We start from the raw sequence: 18,895 nt of genomic DNA, 5'->3' as shown, positions 1-18,895 counted from the left end.
TTAAAGAATTAAAATACAAACGGATACTTTAAAGGTATACATGAGGTAAAAATCCTCAGGAAAGGTATTTAAAATATTGCAATTAAACATTTTCCTATTTTTCTTTTAAGGCAAAAGAATCATGAAAGTTTAAAAGTAGCATCAGTTAAGCTTTTAGCAATTAAGAAGAAGAAAAAAAATCTATAACGGTTGCGTTAAAGTTATGATAAGGCTGTACTGCGTGTTATAATGTAAAGCTGTGCTTACATTACAATGTATATTTAAAGATAGCTGTATTACTTAGTGGGATTTTCCAGCTTTTGAAGCTGATAAAAGGGACCCACTACCAAGACAGTTTTTGAAATTTACTAATCTAAATGTAAAATTTCATAGACAGCACACTTTATTTACCTGAACATTTCTTTTAAAAGGAAATGTAAATGTCTTCTTCCAAACCAACTTTCATTTTTTTAAGGGGTTTTTGTGTGGGCCAGAGGACAGCACCACCAAACATGTTTGTCCCACTTCTTCTCTCTCCTCTCCATGCATGTTTGCCTTCTTGCCGTCTCTTAGTTTGTTTTGCTGTAACTGCTAGTGGTATAGGTCTTCTTGCAGGACTGAGGGTGAGTGTGCATGTGAGCTCCCCTCAGAAGTGCATGGGCAGTATCCTCCTGCTAATATGAGAGACAGGAAGCTTAACTGACCATCAGCAAAACCAAACTGTGAAACTGTGCACACAGTGCATCAAATGTGCAAAGCAATAAACAATTTTTTCCTGAGTATCTTTCAACAATTGTAATCTTAGATGTTACTTATAACAATAGTAGGTACAGAATCTTGAGACAGAGATATGGTTTTATTGCTGATGGTGTCCCTTAAACTTAGCATATAATTATAGGGTAGGTAATACTGAATAACAAATGTGTGTGTCTTGCAATGAAAGTTGGCAATTATTTATACTCTTAAGCAAATATAGTTGTAGGGTAACAATGTACCATATTGAAACACTTTTATGGAATCAGATGATGGAGTTGGAAAAGACCTCTGGAGTCATTAAACACAATACTCTGTATGGAGCTCTATATTTTTATTGTCCTAATGGCTCAAATGTTTTAATTCACTATAATTCAGTATGTGGCACTCTTTTCTTCTTCTTCTTCTTCTTCTTCTTCTTTTTTCTTGTTGTTGAATCAGTGCCTCATCTCGACTCTAGTAAGGCTTTTGATACTCTCTCTCGCATGACCTTCTCATAAACAAGCTAGGGAAATACGACCAAGATGGAGCTACTATAAGGTGGGTGCATAACTGGTTGGAAAACTGTTTCCAGAGACTAGTTATCAGTGAAAAGCAACAAAGAGTCCTGTGGCACCTTAAAGACTAACACATGTATTGGAGCATAAGCTTTCATGGGTGAATACCATGCAAGGCACTGCATTTAGCCGTATGGAATGGAAATCTGTCAGCCTCATGAAGATTTATATCTGCCTCTGGAAATTTCCATTACATGTGTCTGAGGAAGTGAGTATTCACCCACGAAAGCTTATGCTCCAATACATCTGTTAGTCTTTAAGGTGCCACAGGACTCTTTGTTGCTTTTTACAGATCCAGACTAACATGGCTACCCCTCTGATAGTTATCAGTGGTTCACAGTCAAGCTGGAAGGACATATTGAGTGGGGTACTGCAGGATTCAGTTCTGGGTCTGGTTCTGTTCAATATCTTCATCAGTGATTTAGATAATGGGATAGAGAGTACACTAGGAAGGAGTACTGCGGATAGGGATCTGGGGGTCATAGTGGATCACAAGATAAATATGAGTCAACAGTGTAACACAGTTGCAAAAAATCAAACATCATTCTGGGATGTATTAGCAGGAGTGTTGTAAGCAAGACACAAGAAGTAATTCTTCCTTTCTATTCCATGCTGATTAGACCTCAACTGGAGTATTGTGTCCAGTTGTGGGCACCACGTTTTAGGAAAGATGTGGACAAACTGGAGAAAGTCCAGTGAAGATTAACAAAAATGATTAAAGATCTAGAAAACATGACATATGAGGGAAGATGGAAAAAATTGGGTTTATTTTGTCTGGAGAAGAGAAGATTGAGGGGACACACCTGAGTTTTCAAATACATAAAAGGTTATTACAAGAAGGAGTGAGAAAAATTGTTCTCCTTAACCTCTGATGATAGGACAAAAAGCAATGGGCTTAAATTGCAGCATGGACAGTTTAAATTGGATATTAGGAAAAACTGTCAGGGTGGTTAAGCACTGGAATAAATTGCCTAGGGAGGTTTTGAAATCTCCATAATTGGAGATTTTTAAGAGCAGATTAGACAAACACCTGTCAGGGTTGGTCCTGATAATATTTAGTCCTGCCCCGAGTGCAGGGGACTAGATTAGATGACTTCTTGAGGTCTGTTCCAGTCCTGTGATTCTATGATTAAGCTAAGATACAGCGTGGAAAATGAAACTGAGTTCTGATCACTTGTGACCTTTAAAGTTCTTATGTTGTTGTTTTTGCAAGAGCATTTGTGTTTTAGTGAGGGACAACTTAGTAAGGGCATTCTGGCTTTCATATGTATCTTTCATTTCCCTTTATGTTGTGTGCATGACCAGGTTTTGAAAAATTTACCAGATGTGTAATCAGAGGAGTAATCCAACTATCCAGTGGGTTGTACTCTGTTAAAAACCCAGGCCCCTCATGACTTTGAGTTGGTGTGATTGGAGAATGTTGGAATTTCTTCTGGGTGCTATCCTGCACCCTGCTTGGGGGCTCCATCTTTCGTATCGTCTGATTATTAGGTGTCTAGTAATTTTGAAGCTTCATCCCTCTCTAGCTTCTGGAAAAGAGGAACTTTCTGCCCTTTGGGGCATCCTGGTTGTTGAATGTGGGAAGGATCTCTGCTCCATTAGCCTTCCTCCAGAATCTTCAGGCTGCTGCAAGGAGGAAGGGTCTGTGTTACTTCACTCCTGTGTTCCTCAGCCTGCATGCAGGACATGGGAAGTTCTCCCCCCACCCCTTCCTGCTTGCTAGCGGGAAGACTGCAAGTAGGTTTTTCAAGCCCTATTGACGACATTTGTAACATATAGTACGCTTTTCTTTCCCTGTGCCAATAATTAGACATAAAGCCATACAGAAACATTAAATTAATATCTGTAAATTTAATACATCTTTTTAATAATAGCTTATTTAATGTGGAGTTGGACTGATGGGTAATGAAACAATGGGAAACTTGAAGTGTAGCCACACTAAATGTAAATGCCCATTCTCTAGCGTCATAAGACTAGAGCATCCTTGCAAAATTCTGCTTAAATGTTTGTCCCAAATGGGTTTTTTGATGCACAAGTACTTATTCTTGATCAATATCATGGTCACGGTGGGCAAATGGATCTTGTGCCTGTTCCCATAAATTTAGTTTTGCAAGATTAAAATAAGAGGAAATGTGACATAAAGTTGCTGCTGCTGTTGCTACTTCCCTTGAATTTTTCTGGACGTGCTTTTATATTTCAGTTGGTTGCTCAGCTGGTTCCTTTTGACATGTTTGTTAGGGACTGGTCTGTTTGTTGCTTTTTTCATTGTTTTCTTGCAGTAATCTTCTAAAACCTTACACCAGAACAGTACTGTATTGAATGTCAGTTACCCTTGCTTTATATTTCAACATAAGTAGCAGCAGGGATCATTTGTGAATTTGTGACTGAGAGGTAATGAAAATAGGATGTGCAAGCAGATGTGCCAAGTTTAATTACAGCTAACCTTCGTGATCTGCCGAACAACACCAAAAGAGTCGTCTCTGAATAGTTTTAATGCTTCAAGTCCAGTCTCCAGTTTCCCTGAAATTACTTTTTTTAAAACTCTCTTCTCTCCCTGTTTACCTATCTCTGCTTTGTCCACCACTTGTGGAAAATAATTCTGACCGAAATGTTCCTGCTTGCATAATCTTTCCTCAAATAGGGGTCCAATCCAATACCCATGCAAATCATTGGTAGTCTTTTAATTGACTTTAGTGGGCTGTGGAGCAGGCTGCAGGTTTAGGAGAGTGAAAATGACATTGGCCTCATTCTTTTGCCTCTACTACAATGCAGGACAATGTCAAACTGGTGAGGTAAGAATCCCAGGAAACAGAGAGAAAAGAGACTTTCAAGGGTAATCTGAGCAGTGGTGGATCATGCTCTTTCTACCCATCAACCCCTTGGATCCAGGGGAAGACATTTTTCTTTTCTCCCATCAGATGATAGTGTTGGAAGTACTGCTGCTCCATGCCCTGATGTTCTGGTGAGCTCCAACTGCTTCAGTGCTTGGCCTGCTGCATGTGCTGTTTCTTGCTAGTTCCAGCATTTGTGGGGTGTCTCAGATAATATCCAAAAATGCCAGGTGTGTTTTGTGAAATGCTTAATACACTTGTGTTTAAAAGATAATCAGTGTTAATAAAATTACACATTGCCCTTCTAGTGCCTCCATAATTGCACAACACAAGTTATATCACGTTCAGTAATTGCTGAAAAAATAGTATAAATTGCAGGAATTTATACTGTTCTACGTGAAAAGATTTTCCCTGAGTTCTGTAGATAAAGCAGGTTCTCACAATACCCTTCAGGTAACCACAAACTACAGAAACAAGACCAGAAGGACCACGTTATTTTGTTGCCTACTGTATTGGAGATATTTAATCATAGGTTGTTTTTTACTGTGTAACTCTGGAAATTCTTGTTTTATGTTAATTTTTAAATACTTTATATACATTTGAAGGACTATTCTGTTTAATATTTAGCAATTTATACATATGTAACTTCCAAAATTGATTTTAATAGAACATTGTTACTTAAAAAGAAACAAAATATTAAACACTTTAAAGCCAGCAAATTCATAAATTGGCTTAATAAACAACCTTAAAATCTTGTTATACCTGTGATTTACTTAGCAACTCTCTTATAGCTTGGCTTTTGCATTCTTTCAAGAGAAGATGTAGGCATAGCATAAATGAACAAGTTTCATGTGAGGTGGTAAACCGGCCAGAAAAGGAATAACTCTGCAAACTGAGTATAATCTACCTGGTGAGGGAATGGAAAGAGCAGGCCTTTCTCCTCACTTACATCCTCCTGTTAGTTGCTTTACTTGTTGTAACCTCTAACCCTTTCCGTCTTGTCAGTGTTGAAGGCCTGGTCTACACTATAAAGTTTTGCTTATATAGCTGGGTCAGCTAAGAGTGGGGGGAAAAAATCACACCCCCTACAGATATAGATGTGCTGGCAAAAACCCTAGATGCTGACGGTGTGTTGGCTTCTGCCTGCTTCTGCTGCATCTACACTAGGGGGCTCTGCCAGCATAACTGTGCTGACAGCTATATTGACTAAGGTGCTGTAGTGTAGATGTGAATTAAGCTGTATTTGTTTAGCACACTCACTGAATGCTAATTTAGTGAAAGTTATACTACTTTGCTAGTTAAGATGCATCTGTTTTCTACCAGCATAGGTCCTGATCCTACAAACGCTTTCACAGGCCTTAATTTCCACATGCAGCTTATACCATTGCTTAGCTCACTTCTGAATTTGTCCAAGACTTCCATGGGAGATGCAGTCACTTATAACAGATATAAATTTGTCTGTGTATTTTAATACAGGTTTATATGTGAAGGAGCTTGACCACATATTTACTATGTATGTGCTTAGACATATTTGTACTTCCTTCATGAAACATTACCAGTGTAGTTGAGATCAACGCTTATACTATAACTATTTCAGCTTTTTTTTCCACTATGCAATCTGTTTGTGAAGAAACACATCCTCATTTATTATGTGATCAGGTGACATCAGTTACAGTATTCCTTAACTGTCTGTTATGATACAGCCTAATCATTTAAAAACGTGAACAATTCCATGTTTATTGTGGATCTAGAGCCTTAAAAATGTAATGTATTAGATTGTAGCACTAAAGGAGGTTCACTGGCTTGACTGATACTCTGGTAATACTGTTGCAACAATATAATTCTAGAGCCATGTTTTGAATGTTTTCCTTCCATCTTTCTTGTCTGGGAAGCAAGGACTCTGGAGACACTGCTTGACACAAGATTCTCCACTGATCCAGCTCCTTGCTTAATACTCTTCATCTGATCTGCAACAAAAAATTAAAAATAAATCTTAATACAGCATAGCAGCCATTACTTTAAATTAATGTCTGATGTGAGGAACTTGAAATATACAACAGCTGTCTTCACATTTCTGGAACTTGACTTTCAGTTGGCAGGTGGTACTCAAATTTGGTAAATAAAACCATAGGTCTAGTAGTATTGCAAGAGAAGAGTATAGTTATTGTTGTAGCTTTATTACCCTTGAGGTGGATTGCATTATTAAAAAATATCAAAAGCAAAAAAAAGATGTTTGTTTTACTATTGAGGAGATATTATTTAAATGTTATGAGGGAGACAAAATAATGTATATAATAATGAGGTAATGTAGAATAGAGTAGAAACAACTCTCCCTCCTTCTTAGATATAAAAACTACAGTACACAAATCTTTATAAATAAGGAAATTAAAAATGTCAGTAGGCGCATGAGAAGTTTATAAGGATAGGTGTGTGCAAGGTGAAACCTAGAAGGAAAGGACTACATTTTGGAGGGTGGGTGGGGAGGACAGCAGTAATTTCCCTCTCCCCTGTTGTTTTCTCAAGTACTCAGTCACATACAAATCACTCACTTTTTTTTGGTGGAAGTGTAGCAGCTCTTTATGTATCCATTGGAGAATGTGCACAGATCTATACCTGTGTTAACTTTGCAATGCTGCAGGCTTTGGTTTTGGGGGAAGAATAATCTTAGAGCTCTTAATGTTTAAGTGGTAGTTCATTTGTTTTAATTATTACTGTAATAGATTGATTTTTAGGTGGATTTTAGGTGCCAGTGCTACAGTCACTGCTGTCAAACATTCACTGTTACTTAATTGGTGTCAGTAAATTAGATTAATATATAATATTTCACTTTTTGTTTCTCGTAATGATAGTTATTAATATCATTTTGCTCTGAAAATGAATATGAGGCAGTTACTAAAGTTAAGTTAAATAGACTAAAATAAAATGCAGGAAGAGTTGTTTCAACTTTCCAAGTATTGCTAATCCCAAGCATTCAAAAATCATGAGTCAGATCTCAAAGTATGAGACTAACTTAAAAATCATGGGAATTATAAAAGAATAAATGTTGAGTTCTTTTATTTAATTTGAAATCTTCAAAAATCAAAAGGCAGTTTTCATAGTTTTCTTCTTAACCATGAAGGCTTGAAACTTCTTTTTTAAAAAGTGAAAGCTGAGATTTTTACACAATAACATAATTCCATCAGTTGGGGCAAATATCAAACTCGCAATAAAATACCAAGTGTTCACAACTCTGATACATAGCTCCCATGTATCTACTGAATTCAGCTGTGCTAATAATCTTGTTGTTTTATGTTCAGGAATTTTGAATGTATTAATTTATACTAGGTTTATTTCTGACAAATGTAGGGCCTCATCTTGAAATAGGTACTCGTGTGTGTGTTTGCTTCTGTGTATAATCCTATTAATGTTTATGGGACTACTGTCAGAAGTAAGCATACTTCAAGAGTTGCTGTTTGTAAAACAGAGTTAAGCTTTATTTGAAAAGTCTATATTGCAGATAGGAATCACTGTCTAGAAATAAGTAATTGAAAGAAAAATTTTAAAATATGCTCTCAACTCTAACCTACTTTCTTTCCTTTGTAACAATTACTTGATAAATGCATAAACAGAGCAGGGGGAAAGGGACTGTTTGCTCTTGGCCTCCATTGAAGAGGACCCCCACATGCCGGGTTGCAATGCCACTCATTGAAATTTGGCCCAGCAGCCCTGCTGTCACAATTGAGGGTCTGCTGATCCAAAACCAGGTGGCTCTGCCACGTGGGGTGAGTGCAGTGTGGGCTTGTGCTCTGGTACATGCCCTCTCCAGCCGCCTCTCAGGGTTAATTTTTTTGGAAGATTGTGGGGAGGAGTGGGAGTGAAGTACTTTAATTTCAGATTTTACCCTGGGCCCCCCAAACACCTCTGTTTAGCTCTATGCATAAAAATAGTAATTGTAAATGCATCTCCTTTTGTTTAAAACTACACAATACATTTATCTTTTTGCAGGGGAACTAACTTGTTTTCTTTCAAGATTTTTCTCACAATGTTGAAATAGGTTTTATTAATATAATATTAAATAGTCTCTCGTAGAATGTAAGTGCACATAAACTTCCATCTTGAATAGAGGTTAGGTTAAAAATAAAACTCTTGACATTATACAAGTGTATACATGGAAATTGTCAGGTTTGTTAAGGTAGGAAGACATCAAATACTTTGTCAGTCAGTCTGCTTTGTTTCCTAGCAGAAGTTCTTGGTATTCTCAAATTTTTCAAGAACAATCTTTAAAGAACAATCTCTGATACTTACTCTTTTCCCACTAACTCTACTGAAACGCAAAACAAACCCAAAAATATAATCACTCTGTAAATTGAACTCTGATGGTATAAAATCTGTTTATACTTAAGTGAATTAAATATTTTAGAATAATAGAATCATAGAAAGGTAGGGCTTAAATAAAATCTAAAATTGCTTTTAGATGTTCCTTGCATATATATGTCTGCTACTGTACAACCCTTTTTCCTCATCTAACTAGAGATTACAACCATTTCATTTGAAAACAAACTTCAATGTTTCTATCAGTGTACAACTCAAATTCAGTCCAAAAATACTAAATTTCTTTTGTACTAAATTCCACACCAGTAGGTTTAAGGTTAGAATGCACTATAGTGCATATACTCTTTTTTACATCTAGATCTGACTGTAAATTTTCAAATGAGGCTGCCTGAGTAGAAACTAGTAATGGTGTATTTTTGTTCTTGCTTTTGAAATTTACACCCTATATTTATGAAGGCTTAAAAACAGTAGCTTGTTTCCCACTACCTCCTAAATGTTTATAAATTTCAGCAGTTCGTGTAACAGGGCTATTGAAGTCAGTGGCACTTCTCTAAGAAACAAATCATTTTGGAAGAATATTGCATTTTTATTTGGGCCGTCAAGCGATTAAAAAAATGAATCACAATTAATCGTGGTGTTAAACAGTAATAAAATACCATTTATATAAATATTTTTGGATATTTCCACATTTTCAAATATATTGATTTCAATTACAGCACCGAATACAAAGTGTACAATGCTCACTTTATATTTATTTTTTACTACAAATATTTGCACAGTAAAAAACAAAAATAGTATTTTTCAGTTCACCTAATACAAGTACTGTAGTGCAATCTCTTTATCATGAAAGTTGAATGTACAAATGTAGACTTATGTACAAAAATAGCCTGCATTTACAAATAAAACAGTGTAAAACTTTAGAGCCTACAAGTCCTCTCAGTCCTACTTCTTGTTCAGACAGTTGCCCAGAAAAACAAGTTTGGTTACAATTTGCAGGAGATAATGCTTTCTGCTTGTTTACAATGTCACCTGAAAGTGAGAACAGGAATTCACATGGCACTGTCGTAACTGACATCACAAGATATTTACGTGCCAGGTGCACTAAAGATTCATATGTCCCTTCATGCTTCAACCACTATTCCAGAGGACGTGCACCATGCTGATGATGGGTTTTGCTCCATAACGATCCAAAGCAGTGCGGACTGACGCATGTTCATTTTCATCATCTGAGTCAGATGCCGCCAGCAGAAGGTTCATTTTCTTTTTTGGTGATTCAGGTTCTGTGTTTCCACATCGGAGTGTTGCTCTTTTAAGACTTCTGAAAGCATGCTCCACATCTCATCCCTCTGAGATTTTGGACGGCACTTCAGATTCTTAAATCTTGGGTGGAGTGCTATAGCTATTTTTAGAAATCTCACATTGGTACCTTCTTTGCATTTTGTCAAATCTGCTGTGAAAGTGTTCTTAAAATAACATGTTCTGGGTCATCATCTGAGGCTGCTATCACATGAAATATATGGCAAAATACAGGTAAAACAGAACAGGAGACATATAATTCTCCCCCAAGGAGTTCAGTCACAAATTTAATTAATGCATTATTTTTTTAACAAGCATCATCAGCATAGAAGCATGTCCTCTGAAATGGTGGCCAAAGCATGAAGGGGCATACGAATGTTTAGCATATCTGGCACATAAATACCTTGCAAACACCTGTTTTCACTTTCTGGTGATGTAAATAAGAAGTGGGCATCATTATCTCCCGTAAATCTAAACAAACTTGTTTCTCTTAGCAAACGGCTGAACAAGAAGTAGAACTGAGTGGACTTGTAGGGTCTAAAGTTTTACATTGTTTTGTTTTTGAGTGCAGGTATGTAACAAAAAAACTACATTGGTAATTTACACTTTCACGATAGAGATTGCACTACAGTACTTGTCTGAGATGAACTGAAAAATACTATTTCTTTTGTTTATCATTTTTACAGTGCAAATATTTGTATTGAAAATAATATAAAGTGAGCACTTTACAGTTTGTATTCTGTTGTAAGTGAAATCAATATATTTGAAAATGTAGAATAACATCCAAAATATTTAATACATTTCAATTGGTTTACTATTGTTTAACAGTGCAATTAATTTTTTAATCACAATTTTTTTTGAGTTAATCACATGAGTTAACTGTGATTAATCGACAGCCCTAATTTTTCAATATGTTTGCTATCATAGTTGGAAGTTTGGGCTTTGATAAGAAAACTACTGAAGTATGTTGGTCCAATGTCACCTATAACAATACTTTACATGTACTATGTAGCATCTTTCTTCCAGAAGGATCCTAAACAACTTTATAAACAATATGCAGGGATGATTTCACCTGGGTCTGAAATGGAGTCAATTATATGCAGCTGAAACTGCCAGGGAAATTTAGGTAGACAGGATGTGGTAACCAGTGTTGGAATATGGCCAGGCCCTCAGAGCTAATAAAATCCTTACTCTTGAAAAGAGTTACATGGAATCTTTAATGACTACAATTGGCCAGGACTTCTGTTTTACATCTTATCTGAAATATGGAACCTCTAACAGTTTGCTCTATGGGCTTAATAGAGGGGTGGGCAGGAATAGAATGCACCATTGGTGCTTATTCTGTTTTTACATTCAAATATGAACTTGATAGGATGTTATTACAGGATATAGTAGATGCTTATTAGTAGAAATATGTCGGTGCTCTTTCGCTATGTTGCTCCTAACCGGCTTTGCTGTTATGGGGAGTGTCAATAACTCACAGTAGGAAAAGTGTTCCCAGGGGAAATGTTGCTCGTAAGAGGCTGTTGCTCTTACAAGGTGTTGCTGCAAACAAGTGTCTACTGTATTTACATTAATTTCTAGCTTGTCTCCTCTCCATACTTATTGTTCAATCTGTTTAAATAGAATTAAAGTAAAATGTTTTGTGCATAGTGTATTATTAATCTTAGCAGAAAAATGTGGTTTTAAATATCTGGAAATGCAGACCAAGGAATATCCTATTGCTTGAGTGTAAAAAGAAAATGACTTAAACTATCAGAGCACTACTAGGAATCTTGATACATCTGGAGAGTTCTGAATCTGAGGAGGGTTAACAGTGTTTCAACCATTCTTCCTTTTCTTTGTGCTCCTGTAGTTTGATTCTCCTAGTGCTACAGAGTACAGAAACCTACTGTATTTAGAAGGAAAGGGGGTAGCATAATCCGTTTTTATTCTACAGCAAGATTGTTTCAGATTTGGACCTTATAATTCAGAAGTATATTGAAAGCTTTGCAAATCCCATTTTTGCCAGAACACGATTAAATAAAGTCACAGTGCCAAATTCTGCTGATATATTGGTGTAAACTTGGCACAACGCATTTGAAGTGTTTATAATTACTCCAGATTTATACTGACACCCAAAGAGCAGAATTTGGCTCACAATGCCTTGGTGTAAGCCATGGGATAATATATCGAGCTTGTGTTGAAATATACTGAGTCTTCTGTTCTTTTGTTGTTTTGCCCATGTCTAAAATCAGTAATACTTGGCATTCACTTACACTGAGGACTAGCCTCAGTTCAATAGGCTGTGACAAGCAATTGGTGTAGCTGTACCACTACTGACCCCTAAGTGTAGAAAGGTGCATAGGGATTTAAACCACTTCAGCTAAGTGGGTCCACGCTGATGTAGCTACACCGATTGCTAAATCAGGACATTCCTGAGTGAAGATGATGCATGAAAGTAAGATGAGTCCTGCATCTGAAACAATTAGCCTAGTATGTTCAGATGCAGTCAGGGAGAGATGACTTTCCAAAAAAAAAAAAGGTTAGATGCATGAAGGCCAAATGTTTTTATCTGATAAACCAATGTAAAGCTGAAGAGACTTTAATGAAGTAACTGGAGCTTGAGGGAAGGAGCTCTTAATCTATGATGTCCACATGCAAGTGGTTGCTAGGCAGTTAATGCACAATTATCAAACAGTTCGGCTCTTCTTTTGCGCTTCTCTTGGCTATAAAGGCTGCCTGATGGTGCATTTGAACTGAAGTTACATAAAACCCCTTTTTAATTATTGCATTGCTGGTATATGGCTGTGTGTGTTAATGGACTTCCTCCCCTGTTTTTTGTAGGACATTCAGTCAGAAGAAAGCTGCAATTGAGAGAGAATATGCACAGGTAAGTCCTAGGATAAATTTTCCTTTATTGTCTAAGCCATTCTTCTCCATATGTAAGGATACATTAACTGATTAGGAAATCTCCTGCTACGTTATTTTGCATTTTACATTGGCTGTCTTCTGTGCGTCAAGAAATACAAAATATCTCTCTTCATAATTTGGATTCGATATTCCTGGCTGTGCTCAACAATCTCTATTCTCTATCCTGCTCTGAAGCCTGACTTGGGAAAGATCTAGGGAGGAATTGTTGGTCTTGGAAGTGGTCCACAGCAACTTTTTTCAACTGTTTCCCGGGGTCAGAGTGGCAGCCATGTAATTAGTGGAATCAAATTGGTTAGAGGAAAAAGTCATTGTAGCAGCATCTTCGCATATTTGCCTTAAATATAGCCTTGTTTAGAACCTACTTCCCCTTGGTCGGAAATAGACCAAACCTAGTGAACTTCAGCACATTCTACAAGGCCCATCTATTTACCCATGCTTTTGTTGAAGGAGAGGCGTGGTAAGGAGTGGGATGGGTATTGATTTAGTGGATTTTGATTCTCCCTCTTGTCAGATTCCTTCTGGTTTGGGGACAATGAGCATCTGCTGGTTTAATTTGTGACTTCTTAATTTATGGCAAAAGTTCTTAGAGCCTAGGTTGGCCTCTTTAAAATGTTATAAATCTAAAACAAAAAAAGAATAAAGAAACGTTGAAGAGAGGGACTTGTTATATTTCTATGTAGAGTGAATTTTGTAAATCATAGCAGCGGCTAATTTGTCAAGACTTTAAAATTTTACCATACACATTTTATTCATGGTGAAATCCTGCATACATATTCTCAGCCTGGAACTAAATCGAAATGAAGCCTCTTTTATTTAAAAAATGTTGTGTTTAGGTCAGTCTTTTGCTGTATATTCTAACAATATCTGTGTGCATATCCACAAACTGAAAACTAATGCAATAGATCTAGATTGTATCAAAAGTCAATAGATGACTGATGCTATCTGAGTATTCTTTGCTACATTAGACTTTACATTACTGTGTCATTGATCACTTTGGCAGTTACACTAAAGTAACTACTTTTGAATAGCAGGATCAATATATTTTGTTTTAAGGCTTAGTTTTTTTAACTAATGCTCTAGACCCAGGTTTTTAAAGCTATTTTAAAGCCTAAGTCTCCTTTTCAAAAGGGATTTAGTTATTTAGGAGTCTAAATTCCATTGACAGTCAAAAATGAGATTTAGACTCTGTGGGAATGCACCCCTGTATTCAGACCTTACATCGTAATAATCTTTGTGCAAAATATGCCTTGGGAGGCATCATTTGAAAACTAATAACTCACGGGTGAATAATATCATGATGAAATGCGTGTAGCAACATTATATGTAAAGTTATGAATTCCCCATTAATAGTGTTGGTAGCACACGTTCAAACCCATGTAGCCCTGATTAGTCAGGACTGGTCAAGCAGGTCTTAAACAAAGGAATGTGTGTGTACCTCAATTTACATATAAGTACACCTCTACCCCCGATATAACGTGACCCGATATAATGTGGGTTCGCATACAACACGATAAAGCTCTGACACGCTGCTCTGAGCAGCCTGTTAAGGGTGCCGGGCCAGGCCGGGGCCGAGGGGTTCCATAAGGTCAGAGGGTCTTGCGGGTGGTCAAGGGCTCCCCTCCTAGGGTCTGGGGGGCAGGAGCTGTGGGAGAGCACTTTTGGGGGCCTTGCATTCCCAAAGTGGCCTGGGGGATTAGCGGGGGGCTGGGAGCAGTCTGCTCTGCTTCTCTCGCCCCAGCCCCAGCCGTGTCGCTTTGGGGAGGGAAGGGATCCCCCCACGCACTCACCAGCAGCGGCAGAAGCAGAGCAGCCCAGCCCCAGCCCGCTCCGGTCCACTCCACCAGCTCCCAGGCGCAGCGCTCCGCTTCCCGCCACAGGTGAGTACAGGAGGCGTCCTTTCCCCAACCTCCCCGCACTCACCGGCGGTGGGAAGCGGAGCAGCCTAGCCCCAGCCAGCTTCACTCCACCAGCTCCCAGACGTGGCACTCCACTTCCCGCCGCAGGTGAGTGCAGGACCTTTTCCCCAGCCGCCCCCCAGTGACACGGTTGGGGCCGGGGCAAGAAAAATGGAGCAGGCTGGGGCCGCATCACTTCACTTCCCACCACAGGTGAGTGCAGGTGGGCATCCTTTTCCCAACCTCCCCGCACTCACTGGCGGCGGGAAACGGAGCGCTGCGGCTGGGATCTGGCAGACTGGGGCCGGGCTGCCCTGCTTCCCGCTGCTGCCGGTGACTGTCTGTCAGGGGGTGGGGTGGATAGGGGTCGGAGCAGTCAGGGGACAGGGGGGTTGTGTAGGGGGTGAAGTCCTGGGGGTGATTAGAGATGGGGGTTTCTGGCGGGGGCGGTCAGGGAACAATGAACGGGGGGGGGGGCAAAGCAAGTTTGATATAACACGGTGAGATTTTTTGTCTCCCAAGGACTGCATTATATCGGGGTAGAGGTGTAGTAGACTGGCTCCTTGAAACAGTAAGAGGGAGACAAGATAAATCTGCATTTTAGCAAACAGCAGCATGAAACCTCTTTCACGATGAGACCTCATGTCTCCATCCTCACAGGTGGTAGGAACTTTATCTAGGGGTAACCCACAGGAAAATACATGTTAAAGGGTGACTGAACTATAAAAATGAGGGGCAAGCTGTCTCTCCCTCTCCATTTCTCTCTCCTTCACCTAAGATGACAAAAGAATCAGTCTATGGACTTTGGGAACAGATCCTGACCTGAAACTTGGTCAGCAGTGTTGCTGGGAACCTGTGGGGTAAGAATGTCACCTTGAACCAAGTCTAATTTCAGTATGTTTATTTCTGTTGTAACCATTTCTGACTTTAATGCCTTGTACTCACTTAAAACCTGTCTCCTTGTAGTTGAATAAACTTGTTTTATTCTTTAAATAAAACCAATCCAGAGTTGTGAATTGTTTGGGTAACTCAGTTTAAGATATTGATCACCTCAGAGGGACAACTGACTTAATATATCTGGACTGTCCAGGAGAGGGCTGGACAGTGTAGAACACATGTTCAGGACTGGAAGTATGTTTGGGGTCACCCTGCAAGTAGTAACCAAACGCTGCTGGAAGCCAAAGTGTGGCTGGTGTTTGCTGACAGGCTGCTGGGGTCAGAGTTGCTGGACCAGGGCTGTAGCTATACACAGACATTCGAGTGACTTGCATTCTGTTTGTGAGCAGCCCAGGTGGGACCTACAGCAGCAAAGCATTGTGAGGGACCCAAAGTTGCAGGGCAGGGGTGACACAGGACTTCACTGGTCTGGATTGCACCCCGGAATGTCATAGACTCCTAAATCAATTACAATGTTGAGTGCAGCAATGCCTAAACACCTGTAAAAATCTAGGCCTTTGTGCCTAAGAGATGCAGAGCGTCTGAGCTAAGATCTTAATATATTTCTCTGCATTATCTAAACACAGTGGTGAGTTATGTGTTTTTGTTCTCGTGAAAATTTGTAGCATTCATTCTATATGGGGTAAAGTCTTAATGAAGTTAGCAAAATGAACAATTGCATTCTTGGAGTTCTGGAGCTATAACACCTGAGGTTTTCAGACTTTTTAGTAAAAAATGCAAATTTCCAGCAATGCAGCTGGCATCATTGATTTAGTGATTGCCTAATCATATGAATAAAAGTTTTCAGGATTGCATCCTCGGTTTGATGATAGGTGTGTTGTGTGAAAAATTGGATAATTCACATTTAGAGCTCTTCTGCGTGAAATTTTCTGCCAATGCTTCCCAACAATACAAATTGTCAATGAACTAAATATAAACCCTCTCCCACTAATTATAATGCGAGTTTTGTCTTTAAAACAAAGTTTTATAAAAGGAGCGTAGAATTCTCAGTAGCTTATTTTTTAAGCAAAACTTGGAAGGGCTTGTGAACAAGGTGAGTTACTGTGCAGGAAGCCAGGATATGAATCGACATCACACTAGCTCAGCCACACAGTAACATGCCATCTGGACACTACTACAGTGCGTTGAAAGCCCTGGAGGGCAGTGCTTACTGTGCCATAGCAGCGTCCACGTGCGTATGACTGTATGGCCATGCTGGTGTGCTGTAGATTCATGCCCTGGATTGCCCACAGAAACTTGGTGTGTAGACAAAACCCTAAGCTGTTTTAATGTATTTCTTGCAAATAATTTAGTCCAAAATATCCAAATGCCTTTTGATGCTTTAGGGGACTGACTCATGAAAACTCATGGTGATCGGGGGAGGTCCCAGATGACTGGAAAAAGGCTAATGTTGTGCCCATCTTTAAGGGAAGGAGGAGGATCCGGGGAACTACAGGCCAGTCAGCCTCACCTCAGTTCCTGGAAAAATCATGGAGCAGGTCCTCAAGGAATCAATTCTGAAGCACTTAGAAGAGAGGAAAGTGATCAGGAACAGTCAGCATGGATTCACCAAGGGCAAATCATGCCTGACTAACCTAATTGCCTTCTATGAGGAGATAACTGGCTCTGTTGATGAGGGGAAAGCAGTGGATGTGTTATTCCTTGATTTTAGCAAAGCTTTTGATACGGTCTCCCACAGTATTCTTGCCAGCAAGTTAAAGAAGTATGGGCTGGATGAATGAACTATAAGGTGGGTAGAAAGCTGTCTAGATCGTCGAGCTCAACGGGTAGTGATCAGTGGCTCCATGTCTAGTTGGCAGCCGGTATCAAGCGGAGTGCCCCAAGGGTCGATCCTGGGGCCGGTTTTGTTCAATATCTTCATTAATGATCTGGAGGATGGTGTGGACTGCACTCTCAGCAAGTTTGCAGATGACACTAAACTGGGAGGAGTGGTAGATACACTGGAGGGTAGGGATAGGATACGCTGGAGGGTAGGGACCTAAATAAATTAGATGATTGGGCCAAAAGAAACCTGATGAGGTTCAGTAAGGACAAGTGCAGAGTCCTGCACTTAGGACGGAAGAATCCCATTCACTGCTACAGACTAGGGACCGAATGGCTAGGCAGCAGTTCTGCATTAAAGGACCTAGGGGTTACAGTGGACGAGAAGCTGGATATGAGTCGACAGTGTGTCCTTGTTGCCAAGAAGGCTAACAGCATTTTGGGCTGTATAAGTAGGGGCATTGCCAGCAGATCGAGGGACGTGATCATTCCCCTCTATTCGACATTGGTGAGGCCTCATCTGGAGTACTGTGTCCAGTTTTGGGCCCCACACTACAAGAAGGATGTGGAAAAATTGGAAAGAGTCCAGCGGAGGGCAACAAAAATGATTAGGGGGCTGGAGCACATGACTTATGAGGAGAGGCTGAGGGAACTGGGATTGTTTAGTCTGCAGAAGAGAAGAATGAGGGGGGATTTGATAGCTGCTTTCAACTACCTGAAAGGAGGTTCCAAAGAGGATGGATCTAGACTGTTCTCAGTGATAGCAGATGACAGAACAAGGAGTAATGGTCTCAAGTTGCAGTGGGGGAGGTTTAGGTTGGATTTAGGAAAAACTTTTTCACTAGGAGAGTTGTGAAGCACTGGAATGAGTTACCTAGGAAGGTGGTGGAATCTCCTTCCTTAGAGGTTTTTAAGGTTTTTAAGGTCAGGCTTGACAAAGCCCTGGCTGGGATGATTTAGTTGGGGATTGGTCCTGCTTTGAGCAGGGGGTTGGACTAGATGACCTCCTGAGGTCCCTTCCAACCCTGATATTCTATGATTCTATGCAAGATTAAACTTCGACTTATTTGCCAAGCTAGTCTATAGGAAAGAGTAGGTAAATTTAAAAAAAACAATATTAGCACTCCTCTCATCACCTTGTCAAAAAGGCCATTTTTGTATTATTTTGAAAAACTCCTGTATGCTGATGTACTGTACTTGTGTGCCAAGTTTCTGCACAATACAACTTTATTTCAGGATGGAACCTATATAGACAGTAGTGTCCTGCTTTTGTTTATGTCAGGAGTCTCAAACTCAATTTACCTTAGAGCCAGTGTCAGTCCTCAAATCTCCCAGCAGGCCAGTAATGTCACTCATGCTGCCCAGAATCTGCCCCCCACCTACTTAAGGCTCTGGGAGGGAGTTTGGGTGGGGGAGGAGGTAGGAGATGGGGGTTCAGGGTGCAGACTCTGGGAGGGAGTTTGGGTGATGGGTGCAGACTCTGGGCTGGGGCAGGAGGTGGGGGTGCAGGAGGAGGGAGTGGAGTTGCAGGCTCTGGGATGGAGGAGGAGGGAGGGGTGCAGGCTTTGGGAGAGAGTTTGGGGGTGGGAGGGAAGGAAAGAGGGTGCAGGCTCTGGGAAGGAGTTTGGGGGCTGCGAGTGTG

General features: G+C 39.8%; 1 protein-coding gene across 2 annotated transcripts in view; it reads left to right on the top strand.

Moving 5' to 3' along the window:
• The window catches only part of FCHSD2 (FCH and double SH3 domains 2), a 232,537-nt gene that overhangs the window by 32,285 nt on the left and 181,357 nt on the right, over positions 1-18,895 (top strand). For both annotated transcript variants that reach the window (XM_045021822.1, XM_045021812.1), the window contains exon 3: positions 12,554-12,599. In XM_045021822.1, the coding sequence (XP_044877757.1) occupies positions 12,554-12,599 (46 nt within the window). The remainder of the gene's footprint in view (positions 1-12,553; positions 12,600-18,895) is intronic.

This window comes from Mauremys mutica, chromosome 1, assembly GCF_020497125.1.
Source record: "Mauremys mutica isolate MM-2020 ecotype Southern chromosome 1, ASM2049712v1, whole genome shotgun sequence".
Taxonomy (NCBI): Eukaryota; Metazoa; Chordata; order Testudines; family Geoemydidae; genus Mauremys; species Mauremys mutica.
Note: the sequence above shows the minus strand (reverse complement) of the source record. Positions and strands in the feature narration are given on the sequence as shown.